The following is a 20,527-nucleotide window of genomic DNA, read 5'->3' as shown; positions in this document are numbered from 1 at the left end:
TCCTTAAGTCTAGGGTCTCATTGTTGATTTAATATCAGGACAAAATGCTTAAGCTTAAGATAATATTTTTATTTTCATGGTTTCTATGTTATGTGTGTGATTTTAATTCCGTTGATTCTGCAATATATATGGTAAGAGATTTATTTTTTACTTAATATAATTATCAGTGAAAAATACTAAAAATACTAGTAAATTATTATTATAAGTAATATTCAAAAAATAATAAACAAGAGCATTCACAAGAGTGATGAATAACCCCGTACGCCGCCTGGATATAGGAATGATATAAACTATATATTTAAAAAATGGCCATAACTCCATCAAACATTGGTGGACTGTCACAATAGTCGAACTTTATATATATTCGTATGTGTTTAACACTTGCATTCATGATGAATTGTTTAGAAAGCGTCTGTTGGCCAATTAAAGTTAAAAAGAGGCCATAACTCCGTCACGAATTAGTTGTTTGAATCAGTCAAATGTTGTATGGTGTTGTACATTGTACCAAAAATTATTTAAATCCATCGACCCTGTCATTAGTTATCATCCAGACACATTGTTTTGGCAAGTTCTAAGCTAGGTCTGGTTTTGTCGGGTTAAACATATGTACCAAATATTATTTATACCCGTCAAACCTTTCATGAGAGTTCATGTCCGGACATCTTTTCTTAGCGATTTTCTAAGATTAAGAGGGGAAAAAACGGTAAGTCCAGTCCTATATACCAATGATCACAGAAGATGGGAAATAAAACACATCTTGGTGCTTGAAACGACATACTTCAACACTGAGTTTTTAAACAATGAGAAACATAGTGCACAAAAAAAGGAATAATGACCTGTTATATATGTCTTAGCCAAATGCAGTCAAAGGCGGATTAAGCTTCCGGAATTGTAACAGCACGCCTGTACCCCTCACCTTTGAGCATGTTGACATTCAACCCGACCCCGTGCAAATGGACCTTGGCTACATCAATCTCAGTATGAATGCAACACTCACGAAGATGATTGGTAATTCGAGCAAGGTTGATGTAAGTAATAGTACTTGAATACTTGTACCATTAAAACATTTTAAAGTTAACACCGGGAACATGCAGTGTTTCGTGCTAGTTTTATAATCACAGTATAGAAACATAGTGTTGTAATTGCAACTGTCACAGAACGCCGACTCGAAATTAAGTTTCTTTTCGAATTTTGTTGACCTATGGTAAGGGATGTTTAGAGCTATGGCAGTTGAATTCCTCAGTTTGCTCCTAATAAAGCTTATAGTACTTGAAACATAATGCCACCGGACATTTATTACTCTAGTGTAAACTAAAAACAACACACTGGATTGAAAATTCTTGTATCAATCGTTCACTGTCATCCTAGGCCAGTTTGAGCATACGACTGAAGACAGAGCACGGTGAAACGGAGCTTTGCTATATTCTTGGAGAGAAATGTTACGTTTCTGACGTTTGCCACTGGGTCAAGTCAACGCTCAACGTCCCAACGTGTACTTTTCCACCGGTATATACATGTATATATATTTATTGTCATAATGATTTGCCCTGATGGCCATAGGTATAATTTTACGATATATGTTTGCCCATTATATGTTTTACCCGAAACAATTGTTTACCTGGGCGAACCACAGTTTACAATCTCAAATCACCACATTTCAACATAAGATTTGTTTACATATATAAGTCTAATGCTAATTATAACAACTATGAAAAGCCGTTTCAAAGAAATCAGAAATATTATGAAGGACAGGAAGGAAACTCTTCAATTTCCATTATGCTTAAAACGAAAACGTAGCTCGTCTAAATGTCTTTATAGTTCGTGAAAATGACATAGTATCTCGATTAAACGACCTAACAAGTTACTAGGTCGTTTTGACGATAAAAAGACACGAATGTCATCTCTATACAAACGTATGATATATTAAAAGTTTTAATTTAATACATATTGTTATCGTATAACAGAGCGCGCAATTTTGTTCATGTTTGATTAAAAAAGATTTTAATAAACGGATTAGCTTGATTTCACAATTATTAAATTTTGGTGAGCTCCAATCAACCTATGCATTCTGAGAAAGGATATTATTACGAATACATGTTTGCTTTTTTAAATATTAAAAAGGCAATTATTTGATCTTACAAGGACTTTTCGGCATTTGAAAAGGCCCTAGATATAAAACAAATCGAGGACATGCTGTTGTTACACGTATATGTATTTTGAACTCAGCACTCAAAAATCTAGTTCCATTGTTAGATGGCGTAGATAAATTCAAGTAAACTATACAGCTATTAATTAACTGGTTTTGTTATAAAATATTCTATGTTTTATACTTATTTCAAAAGTTTTGGAATTAAAAAAGGCTTTAGAATAAAGAATATTATTAATATAAAAGTTAAGAAAGATTTCTTAAGGGTTATTGTAGTATGTTCTGGAACATTCCTGAGGACTATTGTAGTTTTTTATGAAATATTCCCGAGGACTATTGTATTATGTTCTGGAACATTCCCGAGGATTATTGTATTATGTTCTGGAACATTCCCGAGGATTATTGTGGTATATTCTGGAACATTCCCGAGAACTATCGTAGTATTTTCTGGAACATTCCCGAAGACTATTGTAGTTTTTTCTGGAACCTTTCCGATGATTGTTGAAGTATTTTCTGGAACTTCCCCGAAGCTTATTGTAATATGATTTGGAACATTCCTGAGGACTATCGTAGTATTTTCTGGAACATTCCCGAGGACTACCGTAGTATTTTCTGGAACCTTCCCGATGACTATTGTAGTATGTTCTGAAATATTCCCGAGGGTTATTGTAGTATGTTCTTGAACATTCTCGAGGGTTATTGTAGTATGTTCTGGAACATTTCGGAGGGTTTTTATAGTATGTTCTGGAACATTTCCGAATAATAGGGTAGTATGTCCTGGAACATTCCCGAGGGTTATTGTAGTATGTTCTGGAACATTCCCGAGGACTATTGTAGTATGTTCCGAAATATTCTCGAGAGTTATTGTAGTATGTTCTGGAACATTCCCGAGGACTATTGCAGAATGTTCTGGAACATTCTCGATGGTTATTGTAGTATGCTCTGAAACCTTCCCGAGGACTACTGTAGTATGTTCTGGAACATTTCCGGGGACTATTATAGTATGTTCTGGAACATTTCCGGGGATTATTGTAGTATGTTCAGGAACATTTCCCGGGACTATTGTAGTATGTTTTGGAACATTGCCGGGGACTATTCTAGTATGTTCTGGAACATTCCCGCGGACTTCTACCGTATGTTCTGGAACATTTCCGGGAGCCATTGCAGTATTTTTGTGGAACATTCCGGGGGACTTTTGCAATATGTTCTGGAACATTCCCCAGGGTTATATTATTATGTTCCGGAACATTCCCGAGGACTTTTGCAGTATGTTCCGGAACATTCCCGGGGACTATTGCAGTATGTTCTGGAACATTCCCGAGTGTTATTATATTATGTTCTGTAACATTCCGGGGGACTTTTGCAATATGTTCTGGAACATTCCCCAGGGTTATATTATTATGTTCTGGAACATTCCCGAGGACTTTTGAATTATGTTCTAGAACATTCCCGAGGACTATTGTAGTATGTTCTGGAACATTCCCGAGGGTTATTATATTATGTTCTGTAACATTCCCCAGGACTATTGCAGTATTTTCTGGAACCTTACCGAGGACTATTGAAGTATTTTCTGTTACATTCTCGAGGGTAATTGTATTATGTTCTGGAACATTCTCGAGGACTATTGTAGTATGTTTTGGAACATTCCCGAGGACTTTCGAATTATGTTCTAGAACATTCACGAGGACTATTGTAGTATGATCTGAAACATTCTTGGGGACTATACTGATGAAACAGCTCGTTTCAGAAAGAAAAAAAGCCTTTCGAATCAAGCCCAGGAAGAGCTTTACCGCATGTCTAATGACCGTTAATTTTCAGTTTCAAGGTAAGTTGTTTCACAAAAGACGACACTTCACAGATCTTCATAGTGAAGGGACAATTTACAATCAAAGCAAACGTCAGAGAATTAGGGGAGCCAGTGGCATGCCTAGAATGGACCATGTGCTTGAAGTAGGTTCTGTTGCTTTAAATGATAGCTGAAATGTTAAAGCTACCCACTCACATATTAACATTTTTGACAACTTTTTAATATTTTGTCTTTGAACGTCACAAATGCTTGGAAACCAGTGATATAAAACTGCTTACCAAAAATCAGATCACAGATGTTCATATTTAAGTTCAAAAAGTGATTTATGTATTTTTCTTAAACCGGCCGAAACGCATTGACGCATTACAAGACAAACCAAAGTTGTAAAAACTGTAAATCTGTGAGAATGCAGCTTTAAAACGTTTTCCGGAAACGCTAATGTAAAGCATACATTACACTTCCCTGTTCAGATGATTTGTTTTATTCATTTAATACTAAAATGTGTATATATATTTATACAAAGTAATGTCAATAAAATGTTGTTGTTTTTTTATATTTGTGTAAGACATGCTTTAAATAATTCCATTCAGCACACCCTTGTAACAGTTTGGTGATTTCTCTTCGAATAAGAAAGATACGGAAAACAATTCTTACAATAGTACAATGAATGTTATGTTATGTTGATATGGTAGTGTAGAGCATCTTCAACTAAGAATATTTATATAATACAATGCCGTTGAAATGCTCACGACTTTTGAAACTAAAATCAACCTTTGTAAAATTTTCAATTGTCTGAAATACACCTACATATGAAATGATGTACTTGTATTTTAATCATTTTTTCATAGTGATAAGTGTTGTTTACTATTGCTAACTGCGCCGCCATTGACATCTTGCAATGTTTGAATTGTGTCCCTTCAAACCTACTATTGTTTCTGGACAACCGCTTGAGATATGGATGTAGTGTAAACATCTGAATTGAAGTTTTGTAGGGAACAATAAAGACTGATTGCACTGTATATTGTCATGTACACTAAGCAAATGTAAATTTTACAGACCAAAAGTAAAAACATAAATTGTGGGTTTTATTTCAGTGATTGCAGTTTACTTTGAACAAACATGATGATCATCTACGTTGAAAGAGAAGTGGCGTCGGAGAAGTTTGCCTAGTTGCACTTATATGTTCACATAAATAAGATTTGTACAACATTGATGTATAAGTTTTGCTTCACCATACTAATAAACAGTATTTGCTGAAACATTCAAGCATCGAGTTTACCCTTTTTTAACAAAACTGACTCATTATATTTTTTTTAAATAAAAGAAATTGTTACGTTGCGTAATAAACAAAAAAAACTGTCCGAGCATGAGATACTTGGGAGCTGAGTTAAGGGAATGCTACCTCAGTCGTTTTTGAATATCAGAAAAAGAGGTTATGATGTTTCTTTGAATCCGATTTAAACAATTGTTTGTTATGAGATTAACACGTCAACAAGGTAGCTCAGTTATGGGCACTTTAAGCTTATACTCCGGTTCTAGGTGGTTCAAGATCTACACTGTACACATTTATTTACAGGTTTAATGATATTATATGAAACTTTTTTGCATTTGTCTTGAATAATTACAGTAATTGGTGAAAAGCAGAGACACTGGAAAGTGAGTTCAACTTGTTTTTTTGGCCCTAGGCAAATTGAATTCACCCGTAGTTCCTGTGAAATGTACAGAGATGAATTGAATATACTTAGTCTATGTAAAATGAAACTAGAAGTCCTATTTCTCATTGTTAAGATTATTAGTGAGTCTAGACATCTTATTGGCAACTGTGTTTGTTAAGAAGTTGAAGATACAGTCGAAACGCGTTGGCTCGAAATCGATTGGCTCGATTATCTCGTTGGCTCGAACTGGATGTAAAAGACGCAATTTGTTATACTCTTTGTTAAGCATTCCCGCTTGGATCGATATTCGCTTGGACAGTCCCTTGGATATCGTGGCAACAGGTTTCGACTGTCCTTACTTTTCCGACAAAAGTCAGAAAACTTATATTTTAAGGCTTAATACAACTGAGAATTGTAAGTTGGTCGTGGGTAGGTGACGGGCCACAACATTCAGCTTTGTCTTGGGTAGGTGACGGGCCACAACATCCAGCTTCGACTTGGGTAGGTGACGGGTCACAACATTCAGTTCTGACTTGGGTAGGTGACGGGCCTCAACAATCGGCTCTGTCTTTGGTAGGTGACGGGCCTCGACATTCAGCTGACGGGCCTCAATAGTCAGGTCTGTCTTGGGTAGGTGACGGGCCTCAACATTCAGCTCTGACTTGGGTAGGTGACAGGTCTAAACATTCTGCTCTGACTTGGGTATATGACGGGCCTCAACATTCAGCTCTGACTTGGTGAGTTGACGGGCTTCAACATTCAGCTCTGACTTGGGGAGATGACGGGATTCAACATTCAGCTTTGACTTAGGGAGATGACGGGCTTCAACATTCAGCTCTGACTTGGGGATATGACGGGCTTCAACATTCAGGTCTGACTCGGGGAGATGACGGGCTTAAACATCAAGCTCTGTCTTGGGGAGATGACGGGCTTCAATATCAAGCTCTGTCTTGGGGAGATGACGGGCTTCAACATTCAGCTCTGACTTTGGGAGATGCCGGGCTTCAATATCAAGCTCTGACTTTGGGAGATGACGAACTTCAACATCAAATAGGTAGGTGACAGGTTTAAGGTAGTTTTAATGCTTCTGTTAAATGTATAGCCCGTTACTGGCTGAATTTCATATGTTTTATCGATTTTATTAAAGAAAGATAAAATAAACAATATGTCACTAAACTACTCATGAAATAGGGTTTTGTAGATAAAGAAATTCAGAAATATGCGATAAATTTATGCTTGATATTTTGCATAATGGTAAACCATATGAATCACTAGGTAGAAGGGTTCTTTTATATCTTAAAACTTTCCTTTGTTCTGTTAGAAATATGATTAACACGTTTGTTTACATATTGACATCGATAATGACCATTTGACTTTTTGCCGGAGTTTATTGTGTTTCGATTTAATAATATGATTTGGGTTGTATAGAAATATGCTCAACAATTGGTGGACAAGACTCTTAAAAGAGTATGTTAGTATCTCAAAGTTAGCCTTCGATCACTAGCGACCAAGTTTCACTTTCAGTTTGCAATAGAATGTAACCTAAGCATGACCTTAATTTGGTTTTTGGTTGTATAGGAAGGTAATGAAAGCCTAATTATAATCGATCGTACTTGTGTTATAGAATTATTTCAAATAAACACTTGGTTACGTCAGGTTAAGTGTTCATAAAAAGTTTGATAGATTAAATACTTATTTTGAGGAACAACATAGTAATCCCGCTTGTTAGATATTGGTTAATGTTCACACCATTTAATTGTACAGGCAGTGAGAGAGTGAATGCTAGGGAACACCAACCAAGCATTTGCGTTGATGTACAGTTGTTATAATCTTAGAAAAGTGTGCAATTTAGTAAAGATTGTTACAGTGAATCCTCTGTGAAATTGTTACACAAAAAGGTGTTCAAATTTTTGTTAATACCTGAACCCTAAACTCCCAATAAGTTTTGACGTATTGAGTCTCGGGACTACACTTTATTTATATTTATCGTTTATTTGAAATATTCTATTCGAATTTCCTCATACGTTTTTCCGTTGTTGGGAAATACCACTTTATAAAAACAAAATTGTTGTCAAATATTGATATGCTGAAACATGAATGTTACACTTTAATTACTTTTTGTTAGAAGTGCTAAAACATTACTGCCCAACTTGTGGCCATGTCCAGTCAGCTAGGTGATTGTCTGTGTTTGTGTGTCTCTCTTATAATTATCTTTATTACGTACGTGTCTCTAGTTGAGTGTCTGTTTTGTTATAGTTCTTGTGCCACCAGAAGATCGCAGGGAGACGGTGACTGCTTGTCTTGTTCCATTATCGTTTCCTCAATTTAAGGGCAACGCAATACCTTTCGTACCAGAGATTTCCGTTCAGGCAAAATTATTATTTAATTCAGGTAAAAAAATCATGTTTTTTTAGTCGCATTTGCTTTAGATGTTGTTTGTTATTGTTAGTATCTTATTTGTCGATGTTATGCTAGTGGGGAGCCTTTATCGGGTGCTAGCTTAACTAGATTTGTTTTGAAAAAAGTCTGTTATCGGTTAAGCTTTTTTGATGTGTGTACGTTTGTTTGTGATGTTTGTATGTATGTGGACCTTTGTTTTATGCCTTAGAGGGTAAATATTTGACTACTGACCGTCTCAATGTAGTTTTCAATGTCATTCATCAAATGAAACTCCTCTCGAAGTAACAGTATTGACAAGGGCCTTGTTTGATCAGGGTCCACACAATCATTCAGTGAATAAGATTGATTTAGCCACTAATGATAAAGTACGGCTTTAATCCTCATCACAAGTTATTAATAAGATGGTTTTTTTTTGTCTAAATATAACACATCAAACATCTAACCATTCCATTTAATGAACGACCTTGAAATGACCTTGACCTTGACCTTTGGTGACCTTGATAGTCAGTATGTTAGAAAGCTAAGCATATGAACATAACTTACTTCAAACATTTAAGTCAATAAATGTTTGTGTTAAATAGTTATAATAAATACTGTAAGACTAGTCATGGGCTAAGAAAACAGCGGTCATATTGGCTGTTATTTTGGTTACCATAGTAACCTGGAGGATGCCAGCTGTCCACCCTCGCTAAATATGAACTTCAGACATCCCCCAACAAAATATACCTAGAAACGCTCTGGACAAAAAATGCACACACATACCTTTAGGGACTGTACTTCGAAAAACTAGCAAGCATTTAAGAAAACATTTCCATTAATGAATATTCAAATGATCATACGCCATCAAGATCGAATAAGGTAAGCGTCAGTGGAAGTCTGTTTAGTGTGTAGACGACAATAGTTCTATGTATTCTTCATAAAGCGAAGGTATTTTCTGTAACTTCGATAATAAATGTGAATATAAGTAATACCAGTACAAAAATATCCACAATATCAAATATAAAAGCAAAATATATTATTAACACTTCAGATGTCACATTTCTACTATTGCGCCTCATATTCCAGGATCTTGGTCAGACTTTGTACAAAATGGTGGAAATTCGTATAAATAACAGAACACGTTTGATAACTATCCGAACCTACCGATGGTCAGAAATCTCGTTATGCAGTCCATGTCTATTTAGAGTAAATGATTTTCACTAAGGGCACATGTATGGTACTGTTATGAAGTGAACTGGTCATTCTATTTAAAAGGATTCTGACTAATAGAACAAATGAAACGGCTCATTTTGTTAAGTATTGTGGTATTGCTATATGTGTCCAAATTTGGAAGATTATTTGTACGCAAATGAATATTTATAGAGTTTTGATTGACCTTTCGATTGGGTTGTATTTGAATGTTTTTGGTTTAATTAGATATATAGGATCTTTCACGAGTCGTAAGATTATACACAATTTCATTCAAAGAGTTTAGCAAATATGTCACTAAGTGAGCCTTTGACGAGCCAAATAACATATTGCCAAGTAGCATACAATTGTGTATTATAGTATGATGAGTGTCAGATTTATCCGATGTCTTTTCCTGTAAGAAAATAGCTTAAGCTACCTACCGGTTTCACCTGTTTTAGTGAAGAACCGACCACCAATGCAATGGCATTTATCGCTCTTAATGCATTTAAGAGATGTAGAACTTGGGATAATTTAAAACCACAGATATATCCGATCGTGTCTATTTTGTTCAGAAGTAAAATGCACTCAAACTAAGATTATGTCACACCAGAAATACGTAAATAGCTTAAAAATTAACACAATTTGCTTTCTTTTTAATTGTGACGTCATGTCCGGTAAGATGACATCACAATTTATAATATGTACATGAAGTAATTTCCTGTTAAACTCTTTAAGAACCAAATTTTTTTTTTTTTACAAAATCGAGAAAAAATTATCACGCTTTCCGCTTAGGTATTAAATGGAAAATGTACTTCTTTATTTAAGAAAATCTTCATCATAAATAAAAAATGAGAAAGAAAACGTAAGACTTGCTACAATACTGCCAATTAAGCAATTAATTTTGCCATTATTTTTTTTTACAAACACGCGGAGTGATATATTATCTCACCTATAAAAACAGGGTAATGTTATATTACACATGTGTAATGCAGTGAAATACATGGTGGCTATTTTTAGCCGGAAAAAACAACATGTGATAACAAGTGATCATTTATTGCTGCTTAATCAGTGTTATATGAGACCTTAATCTGTGTTATAATAAGGAAATTTATGCATTGTAAATTATAAAAAAGCTTTCAGTATAATATTTTGTTTCCTTAAGTCTAGGGTCTCATTGTTGATTTTAATATCAGGACAAAATGCTTAAGCTTAAGATAATATTTTTATTTTCATGGTTTCTATGTTATGTGTGTGATTTTAATTCCGTTGATTCTGCAATATATATGGTAAGTGATTTATTTTTTACTTAATATAATTATCAGTGAAAAATACTAAAAATACTAGTAAATTATTATTATAAGTAATATTCAAAAAATAATAAACAAGAGCATTCACAAGAGTGATGAATAACCCCATAGGCCGCCTGGATATAGGAATGATATAAACTATATATTTAAAAAATGGCCATAACTCCATCAAACATTGGTGGACTGTCACAATAGTCGAACTTTATATATATTCGTATGTGTTAAACACTTGTATTCATGATGTATTGTTTAGAAAGGGTCTGTTGGCCAATTAAAGTTAAAAAGAGGCCATAACTCCGTCACGAATTAGTTGTTTGAATCAGTCAAATGTTGTGTGGTGTTGTACATTGTACCAAAAAGTATTTAAATCCATCGACCCTGTCATTAGTTATCATCCAGACACATTGTTTTGGCAAGTTCTAAGCTAGGTCTGGTTTTGTCGGGTTAAACATATGTACCAAATATTATTTATACCCGTCAAACCTTTCATGAGAGTTCATGTCCGGACATCTTTTCTTAGCAAATTCTAAGATTAGGAGGGGAAAAAACGGTAAGTCCACTCCTATATACCAGTGAACACAGAAGATGGGAAATAAAACACATCTTGGTGCTTGAAACGGCATACTTCAACACTGAGTTTTTAATCAATGAGAAACATAGTGCACAAAAAAGGAATACTGACCTGTTATATATGTCTTAGCCAAATGAAGTCAAAGGCGGATTAAGCTTCCGGAATTGTAACAGCACGCCTGTACCCCTCACCTTTGAGCATGTTGACATTCAACCCGACCCCGTGCAAATGGACCTTGGCTACGTCAATCTCAGTATGAATGCAACACTCACGAAGATGATTGGTAATTCGAGCAAGGTTGATGTAAGTAATAGTACTTGAATACTTGTACCATTAAAACATTTTAAAGTTAAAACCGGGAACATGCAGTGTTTCGTGCTAATTTTATAATCACAGTATAGAAACATAGTGTTGTAATTGCAACTGTCACAGAACGCCGACTCGAAATTAAGTTTCTTTTCGAATTTCGTTGACCTATGGTAAGGGATGTTTACAGCTATGGCAGTTGGATTCCTCTGTTTGCTCATAATAAAGCTTATAGTACTTGAAACATAATGCCACCGGACATTTATTACTCTAGTGTAAACTAAAAACAACAAATATGACACAAATCTAGCATAGCTGGATTGAAAATAATTCTTTTCTTGTATCAATCGTTCACTGTCATCCTAGGCCAGTTTGAGCATACGACTGAAGACAGAGCACGGTGAAACGGAGCTTTGCTATATTCTTGGAGAGAAATGTTACGTTTCTGACGTTTGCCACTGGGTCAAGTCAACGCTCAACATCCCAACGTGTACTTTTCCACCGGTATATACATGTATTTATATTTATTGTCATAATGATATGCCCTGATGGCCATAGGTATAATTTTACGATATATGTTTGCCCATTATATGTTTTACCCGAAACAATTGTTTACCTGGGCGAACCACAGTTTACAATCTCAAATCACCACATTTCAACATAAGATTTGTTTACATATATAAGTCTAATGCTAATTATAACAACTATGAAAAGCCTTTTCAAAGAAATCAGAAATGTGTATATATATTTATACAAAGTAATGTCAATAAAATGTTGTTGTTTTTTTTATATTTGTGTAAGAAATGCTTTAAATAATTCCATTCAGCACACCCTTGTAACAGTTTGGTGATTTCTCTTCGAATAAGAAAGATACGGAAAACAATTCTTACAATAGTACAATGAATGTTATGTTATGTTGATATGGTAGTGTAGAGCATCTTCAACTAAGAATATTAATATAATACAATGCCGTTGAAATGCTCACGACTTTTGAAACTAAAATCAACCTTTGTAAAATTTTCAATTGTCTGAAATACACCTACATATGAAATGATGTACTTGTATTTTAATCATTTTTTCATAGTGATAAGTGTTGTTTACTATTGCTAACTGCGCCGCCATTGACATCTTGCAATGTTTGAATTGTGTCCCTTCAAACCTACTATTGTTTATGGACAACCGCTTGAGATATGGATGTAGTGTAAACATCTGAATTGAAGTTTTGTAGGGAACAATAAAGACTGATTGCACTGTATATTGTCATGTACACTAAGCAAATGTAAATTTTACAGACCAAAAGTAAAAACATAAATTGTGGGTTTTATTTCAGTGATTGCAGTTTACTTTGAACAAACATGATGATCATCTACGTTGAAAGAGAAGTGGCGTCGGAGAAGTTTGCCTAGTTGCACTTATATGTTCACATAAATAAGATTTGTACAACATTGATGTATAAGTTTTGCTTCACCATACTAATAAACAGTATTTCCTGAAACATTCAAGCATCGAGTTTACCCTTTTTTAACAAAACTGACTCATTATATTTTTTTTAAATAAAAGAAATTGTTACGTTGCGTAATAAACAAAAAAGATTTGTTTACATATATAAGTCTAATGCTAATTATAACAACTATGAAAAGCCTTTTCAAAGAAATCAGAAATATTATGAAGGACAGGAAGGAAACTCTTCAATTTCCATTATGCTTAAAACGAAAACGTAGCTCGTCTAAATGTCTTCATAGTTCGTGAAAATGACATAGTATCTCGATTAAACGACCTAACAAGTTACTAGGTCGTTTTGACGATAAAAAAGACACGAATGTCATCTCTATACAAACGTATGATATATTAAAAGTTTTAATTTAATACATATTGTTATCGTATAACAGAGCGCGCAATTTTGTTCATGTTTGATTAAAAAAGATTTTAATAAACGGATTAGCTTGATTTCACAATTATTAAATTTTGGTGAGCTCCAATCAACCTATGCATTCTGAGAAAGGATATTATTACGAATACATGTTTGCTTTTTTAAATATTAAAAAGGCAATTATTTGATCTTACAAGGACTTTTCGGCATTTGAAAAGGCCCTAGATATAAAACAAATCGAGGACATGCTGTTGTTACACGTATATGTATTTTGAACTCAGCACTCAAAAATCTAGTTCCATTGTTAGATGGCGTAGATAAATTCAAGTAAACTATACAGCTATTAATTAACTGGTTTTGTTATAAAATATTCTATGTTTTATACTTATTTCAAAAGTTTTGGAATTAAAAAAGGCTTTAGAATAAAGAATATTATTAATATAAAAGTTAAGAAAGATTTCTTAAGGGTTATTGTAGTATGTTCTGGAACATTCCTGAGGACTATTGTAGTTTTTTATGAAATATTCCCGAGGACTATTGTATTATGTTCTGGAACATTCCCGAGGATTATTGTATTATGTTCTGGAACATTCCCGAGGATTATTGTGGTATATTCTGGAACATTCCCGAGAACTATCGTAGTATTTTCTGGAACATTCCCGAAGACTATTGTAGTTTTTTCTGGAACCTTTCCGATGATTGTTGAAGAATTTTCTGGAACTTCCCCGAAGCTTATTGTAATATGATTTGGAACATTCCTGAGGACTATCGTAGTATTTTCTGGAACATTCCCGAGGACTACCGTAGTATTTTCTGGAACCTTCCCGATGACTATTGTAGTATGTTCTGAAATATTCCCGAGGGTTATTGTAGTATGTTCTTGAACATTCTCGAGGGTTATTATAGTATGTTCTGGAACATTTCGGAGGGTTTTTATAGTATGTTCTGGAACATTTCCGAATAATAGGGTAGTATGTCCTGGAACATTCCCGAGGGTTATTGTAGTATATTCTGGAACATTCCCGAGGACTATTGTAGTATGTTCCGAAATATTCTCGAGAGTTATTGTAGTATGTTCTGGAACATTCCCGAGGACTATTGCAGAATGTTCTGGAACATTCTCGATGGTTATTGTAGTATGCTCTGAAACCTTCCCGAGGACTACTGTAGTATGTTCTGGAACATTTCCGGGGACTATTATAGTATGTTCTGGAACATTTCCGGGGATTATTGTAGTATGTTCAGGAACATTTCCCGGGACTATTGTAGTATGTTTTGGAACATTGCCGGGGACTATTCTAGTATGTTCTGGAACATTCCCGCGGACTTCTACCGTATGTTCTGGAACATTTCCGGGAGCCATTGCAGTATTTTTGTGGAACATTCCGGGGGACTTTTGCAATATGTTCTGGAACATTCCCCAGGGTTATATTATTATGTTCCGGAACATTCCCGAGGACTTTTGCAGTATGTTCCGGAACATTCCCGGGGACTATTGCAGTATGTTCTGGAACATTCCCGAGTGTTATTATATTATGTTCTGTAACATTCCGGGGGACTTTTGCAATATGTTCTGGAACATTCCCCAGGGTTATATTATTATGTTCTGGAACATTCCCGAGGACTTTTGAATTATGTTCTAGAACATTCCCGAGGACTATTGTAGTATGTTCTGGAACATTCCCGAGGGTTATTATATTATGTTCTGTAACATTCCCCAGGACTATTGCAGTATTTTCTGGAACCTTACCGAGGACTATTGAAGTATTTTCTGTTACATTCTCGAGGGTAATTGTATTATGTTCTGGAACATTCTCGAGGACTATTGTAGTATGTTTTGGAACATTCCCGAGGACTTTCGAATTATGTTCTAGAACATTCCCGAGGACTATTGTAGTATGATCTGAAACATTCTTGGGGACTATACTGATGAAACAGCTCGTTTCAGAAAGAAAAAAAGCTTTCGAATCAAGCCCAGGAAGAGCTTTACCGCATGTCTAATGACCGTTAATTTTTAGTTTCAAGGTAAGTTGTTTCACAAAAGACGACACTTCACAGATCTGCCGTTCATAGTGAAGGGACAATTTACAATCAAAGCAAACGTCAGAGAATTAGGGGAGCCAGTGGCATGCCTAGAATGGACCATGTGCTTGAAGTAGGTTCTGTTGCTTTAAATGATAGCTGAAATGTTAAAGCTACCCACTCACATATTAACATTTTTGACAACTTTTTAATATTTTGTCTTTGAACGTCACTAATGCTTGGAAACCAGTGATATAAAACTGCTTACCAAAAATCAGATCACAGATGTTCATATTTAAGTTCAAAAAGTGATTTATGTATTTTTCTTAAACCGGCCGAAACGCATTGACGCATTACAAGACAAACCAAAGTTGTAAAAACTGTAAATCTGTGAGAATGCAGCTTTAAAACGTTTTCCGGAAACGCTAATGTAAAGCATACATTACACTTCCCTGTTCAGATGATTTGTTTTATTCATTTAATACTAAAATGTGTATATATATTTATACAAAGTAATGTCAATAAAATGTTGTTGTTTTTTTTATATTTGTGTAAGAAATGCTTTAAATAATTCCATTCAGCACACCCTTGTAACAGTTTGGTGATTTCTCTTCGAATAAGAAAGATACGGAAAACAATTCTTACAATAGTACAATGAATGTTATGTTATGTTGATATGGTAGTGTAGAGCATCTTCAACTAAGAATATTAATATAATACAATGCCGTTGAAATGCTCACGACTTTTGAAACTAAAATCAACCTTTGTAAAATTTTCAATTGTCTGAAATACACCTACATATGAAATGATGTACTTGTATTTTAATCATTTTTTCATAGTGATAAGTGTTGTTTACTATTGCTAACTGCGCCGCCATTGACATCTTGCAATGTTTGAATTGTGTCCCTTCAAACCTACTATTGTTTATGGACAACCGCTTGAGATATGGATGTAGTGTAAACATCTGAATTGAAGTTTTGTAGGGAACAATAAAGACTGATTGCACTGTATATTGTCATGTACACTAAGCAAATGTAAATTTTACAGACCAAAAGTAAAAACATAAATTGTGGGTTTTATTTCAGTGATTGCAGTTTACTTTGAACAAACATGATGATCATCTACGTTGAAAGAGAAGTGGCGTCGGAGAAGTTTGCCTAGTTGCACTTATATGTTCACATAAATAAGATTTGTACAACATTGATGTATAAGTTTTGCTTCACCATACTAATAAACAGTATTTCCTGAAACATTCAAGCATCGAGTTTACCCTTTTTTAACAAAACTGACTCATTATATTTTTTTTAAATAAAAGAAATTGTTACGTTGCGTAATAAACAAAAAAAAACTGTCCGAGCATGAGATACTTGGGAGCTGAGTTAGGGGAATGCTACCTCAGTCGTTTTGAATATCAGAAAAAGAGGTTATGATGTTTCTTTGAATCCGATTTAAACAATTGTTTGTTATGAGATTAACACGTCAACAAGGTAGCTCAGTTATGGGCACTTTAAGCTTATACTCCGGTTCTAGGTGGTTCAAGATCTACACTGTACACATTTATTTACAGGTTTAATGGTATTATATGAAACTTTTTTGCATTTGTCTTGAATAATTACAGTAATTGGTGAAAAGCAGAGACACTGGAAAGTGAGTTCAACTTGTTGTTTTTTTGGCCCTAGGCAAATTGAATTCACCCGTAGTTCCTGTGGAATGTACAGAGATGAATTGAATATAATTGGTCTATGTAAAATGAAACTAGAAGTCCTATTTCTCATTGTTAAGATTGTAAGTGAGTCTAGACATCTTATTTGCAACTGTGTTTGTTAAGAAGTTGAAGATACAGTCGAAACGATTGGCTCGATTATCTCGTTGGCTCGAACTGGATGTAAAAGACGCAATTTGTTATACTCTTTGTTAAGCATTCCCGCTTTGATCGATATTCGCTTGGACAGTCCCTTGGATATCGTGGCAACAGGTTTCGACTGTCCTTACTTTTCGGAAACGATTTTCCGACAAAAGTCAGAAAAGTTATATTTTAAGACTTAATACAACTGAGAATTGTTAGTGGGTCGTGGGTAGGTGACGGGCCACAACATTCAGCTTTGTCTTTGGTAGGTGACGGGCCACAACATCCAGCTTCGACTTGGGTAGGTGACGGGTCACAACATTCAGTTCTGACTTGGGTAGGTGACGGGCCTCAATAATCGGCTCTGTCTTTGGTAGGTGACGGGCCTCGACATTCAGCTGATGGGCGTCAATATTCAGGTCTGTCTTTGGTAGGTGATGGGCCTCAACAGTCAGCTCTGTCTTTGGTAGATGACGGGACTCAACATTCAGCTCTGACTTGGGTAAGTGACAGGCCTAAAGATTCTGCTCTGACTTGGGTATGTGACGGGCCTGACTTGGGGAGATGACGGGCTTCAACATTCAGCTCTGACTTGGGGAGTTGACAGGCTTCAACATTCAGCTCTGACTTGGGGGAGATGACGGGCTTCAACAGTCAGCTCTGACTTGGGGAGATGACGGGCTTCAACTTTCAGCTCTGTCTTGGGGAGATGACGGGCTTCAACATCAAGCTCTGTCTTGGGGAGATGACGGGCTTCAACATCAAAGTCTGTCTTGGGGAGATGACGGGCTTCAACATTTATCTCTGTCTTGGGGAGATGACGGGCTTCAACATTAAGCTCTGTCTTGGAGAGATGACGGGCTTCAACATCAAGCTCTGTCGTAGGTAGATGATAGGTTTAAGGTAGTTTTAATGCTGCTAATAAATGTATAGCCCGTTACTGGCTGAATTTCATACGTTTAATCGATTTTTATTAAAGAAAGATAAGATAAAAATAAGTCAACTTACACTAAACCATTCATAAAATAGGTCTTTGTAGAGAAAGAAAATCAGAAGTTATGCTATAAATTTATGCTTGATAATTTGCATAACCAGATGACTCGCTAGGAAGAAGGGTATTTAAATTTTAAAACATGCCTTCGTTTTGATAAAAATATGATCAACACGTTTGTTTACAAATTGATATCGATAATGACCTTTTGACTTTTTGCCTGAGTTTATTGTGTTTCGATTTAGTAATGATTTGGATTGTATAGAAATATGCTCAATATTTTGTGGACAAGTCTCTAAAAAAGTATGTTAATATCTCAAGGTTGGCCTTCTTTCACTTGCGACCAAGTTTCACTTTCAGTTTGCAATATAATGTAACCTAAGCGTGACCTTAATTTGGTTTCTGATATATCATTATAATTGTATAGGAAGGTAATGGAGGCCTAATTAAAACCGATCGTACCTGTGTTATTGAATTCCTTTCAAATAAACACTTGGTTACGTCAGGTTTAGTGTTCATAAAAATTTTAATAGATTAAATATTTATTTTGAGGAGCAACATAGTAATCCCGCTTGTTAGATATTGGTTAATGTTCACACCATTTAATTTTACAGGCAGTGAGTTTAAATGATTGCTAGGGATCACCAACCAAGCATTAGCGTTGATGTACAGTTGTTATAATCTTAGTAAAGTGTGCAATTTAGTAAAGATTGTTGCAGTGAATCCTCTGTGAAATTGTTACACAAAAGGTGTTCAAATTTTAATTAATACCTGAACCCTGAACTCCCAATAAGTTTTGACGTATTGAGTCTCGGGACTACACTTTAGTTATATTTATCGTTTATTTGAAATATTCGATTCGAATTTCCTCATACTTTCTTCCGTTGTTGGGAAATACCACTTTATAAAAACAATATTGTTGTCAAATATTGACATGCTGAAACATGAATGTTACACTTCAATTACTTTTTGTTAGAAGTGCTAAAACATTACTGCCCAACTTGTGGCCATGTACAGTCAGCTAGTTGATTGTCTGTTGTGTCTCTCTAAATAATTATATTTATTACGTGCGTGTCTCTAGGTGAGTGTCTGTTTTTCAATGGTCCTTGTGCCACTTAAGAAGATCGCAGGGAGACGTTGACTGCTTGGCTTGTCCCAGTATCGTTTCCTCTATTTAAGGGCAACGCAATATCTTTCGTACCAGAGATTTTCGTTCAGCCAAAATTATTATTTAATAAGGTAATTTGGTAAACAAATCATGTTTAAATCATTTAGTTTGTTATTGTTAGTATCTTATTTGTCGATGTTATGCTAGTGGGGGTATGGACATTCCTAGCCTTTTTCGGGTGCTAGCTCAACTAGATTTGTTTTGAAAAAGGTCTGTTATCGGTTAAGCTTTTTTGATGTTTGTACGTTTGTATGTGGTGTTTGTATGTATGTGGACCTTTGTTTTATGCCTTAGAGGGTACATATTTGAATATTTGACTACTGACCGTCTCAATGTAGTTTTCAATGTCATTTATCAAATGAAACACATCTCAAAGTAATAGTATTGACAAGGGCCTTGTTTAATAATTATCATTCAGTGAATAAGTTTGTTTTAGCCACTAATGATAAAGTACGACTTTAATCCTCATTACAAGTTATTAAAAAGATGTTTTCTTTCTAAATATAACACATCAAACATCTAACCATTCCATTTAATGAACGACCTTGAAATGACCTTGACCTTTGGTGACCTTGATAGTCAGTATGTTAGAAAGCTTAGCATAGGAACATAACTTACTTTAAACATTTAAGTCAATAAATGTTTGTGTTCAATAGCTATAATAAATACTGTAAGACTAGTCATGGGCTAAGAAAACAGCGGCCATATTGGCTGTTATCTTGGTTACCATAGTAACCTGGAGGATGCCAGCTGTCCACCCTCGCTAAATATGAACTTCAGACATCCCCCGACAAAAATATACCAAGAAACGCTCTGGACAAAAATGCACACAAATACCTCTAGGGACTGCACTAAGAAAAACTAGCAAGCATTAAATTTTAAGAAAACATTTCCATTAATGAATATTCAAATTATCATACGCCATCAAGATCGAATAAGGTAAGCGTCAGTGGAATTCTGTTTATTGTGTAGACGACAATAGTGCTATGTATTCTTCATAAAGCGAAGGTATTTTCTGTAACTTCGATGATAAATGTGAATATAAGTAATACCAGTACAAAAATATCCACAATATCAAATATAAAAGCAAAATATATTATTAACACTTCAGATGTCACATTTCTACTCTTGCGCCTCATGTTCCAGGATCTTGGTCAAAATTTGTACAAAATGGTGGATTTTCGTATAAATAACAGAACACGTTTGATAACTATCCGAACCTTCCGATGGTCAGAAATCTCGTTATGCAGTCCATGTCTATTTAAAGT

General features: G+C 35.0%; 2 protein-coding genes across 3 annotated transcripts; both read left to right on the top strand.

The window, feature by feature from the left end:
• Positions 1 to 2: 2 nt before the first annotated feature.
• On the top strand, positions 3 to 5,549 carry LOC128227096 (uncharacterized). The gene is made up of 5 exons (XM_052937302.1): positions 3 to 131; positions 855 to 1,028; positions 1,369 to 1,506; positions 3,965 to 4,096; positions 5,048 to 5,549. The coding sequence occupies exons 1-5, from the start codon at positions 45 to 47 to the stop codon at positions 5,048 to 5,050; spliced, it is 534 nt and encodes a 177-aa protein (XP_052793262.1). The 5' UTR covers positions 3 to 44; the 3' UTR covers positions 5,051 to 5,549.
• Positions 5,550 to 9,101: 3,552 nt separating this feature from the next.
• Positions 9,102 to 16,511, top strand: LOC128227094 (uncharacterized). Of its 2 annotated transcripts, XM_052937300.1 has the most exons (5): positions 9,108 to 10,464; positions 11,186 to 11,359; positions 11,729 to 11,866; positions 15,251 to 15,387; positions 16,340 to 16,511. In XM_052937300.1, exons 1-5 carry the CDS (start codon positions 10,378 to 10,380, stop codon positions 16,356 to 16,358), a joined length of 555 nt encoding a protein of 184 aa, XP_052793260.1. In that variant the 5' UTR covers positions 9,108 to 10,377; the 3' UTR covers positions 16,359 to 16,511. The 2 variants fall into 2 exon arrangements, with proteins under 2 accessions (XP_052793261.1, XP_052793260.1); XM_052937301.1 differs by lacking the exons at positions 15,251 to 15,387; positions 16,340 to 16,511 and adding an exon at positions 12,693 to 13,309 and having other exon boundaries at positions 9,102 to 10,464.
• The last annotated feature ends 4,016 nt before the right edge of the window (positions 16,512 to 20,527 follow it).

The sequence above is a fragment of the Mya arenaria genome, chromosome 3, assembly GCF_026914265.1.
Source record: "Mya arenaria isolate MELC-2E11 chromosome 3, ASM2691426v1".
NCBI lineage: Eukaryota > Metazoa > Mollusca > Bivalvia > Myida > Myidae > Mya > Mya arenaria.
This window is presented reverse-complemented; position numbering and strand designations above follow the sequence as displayed.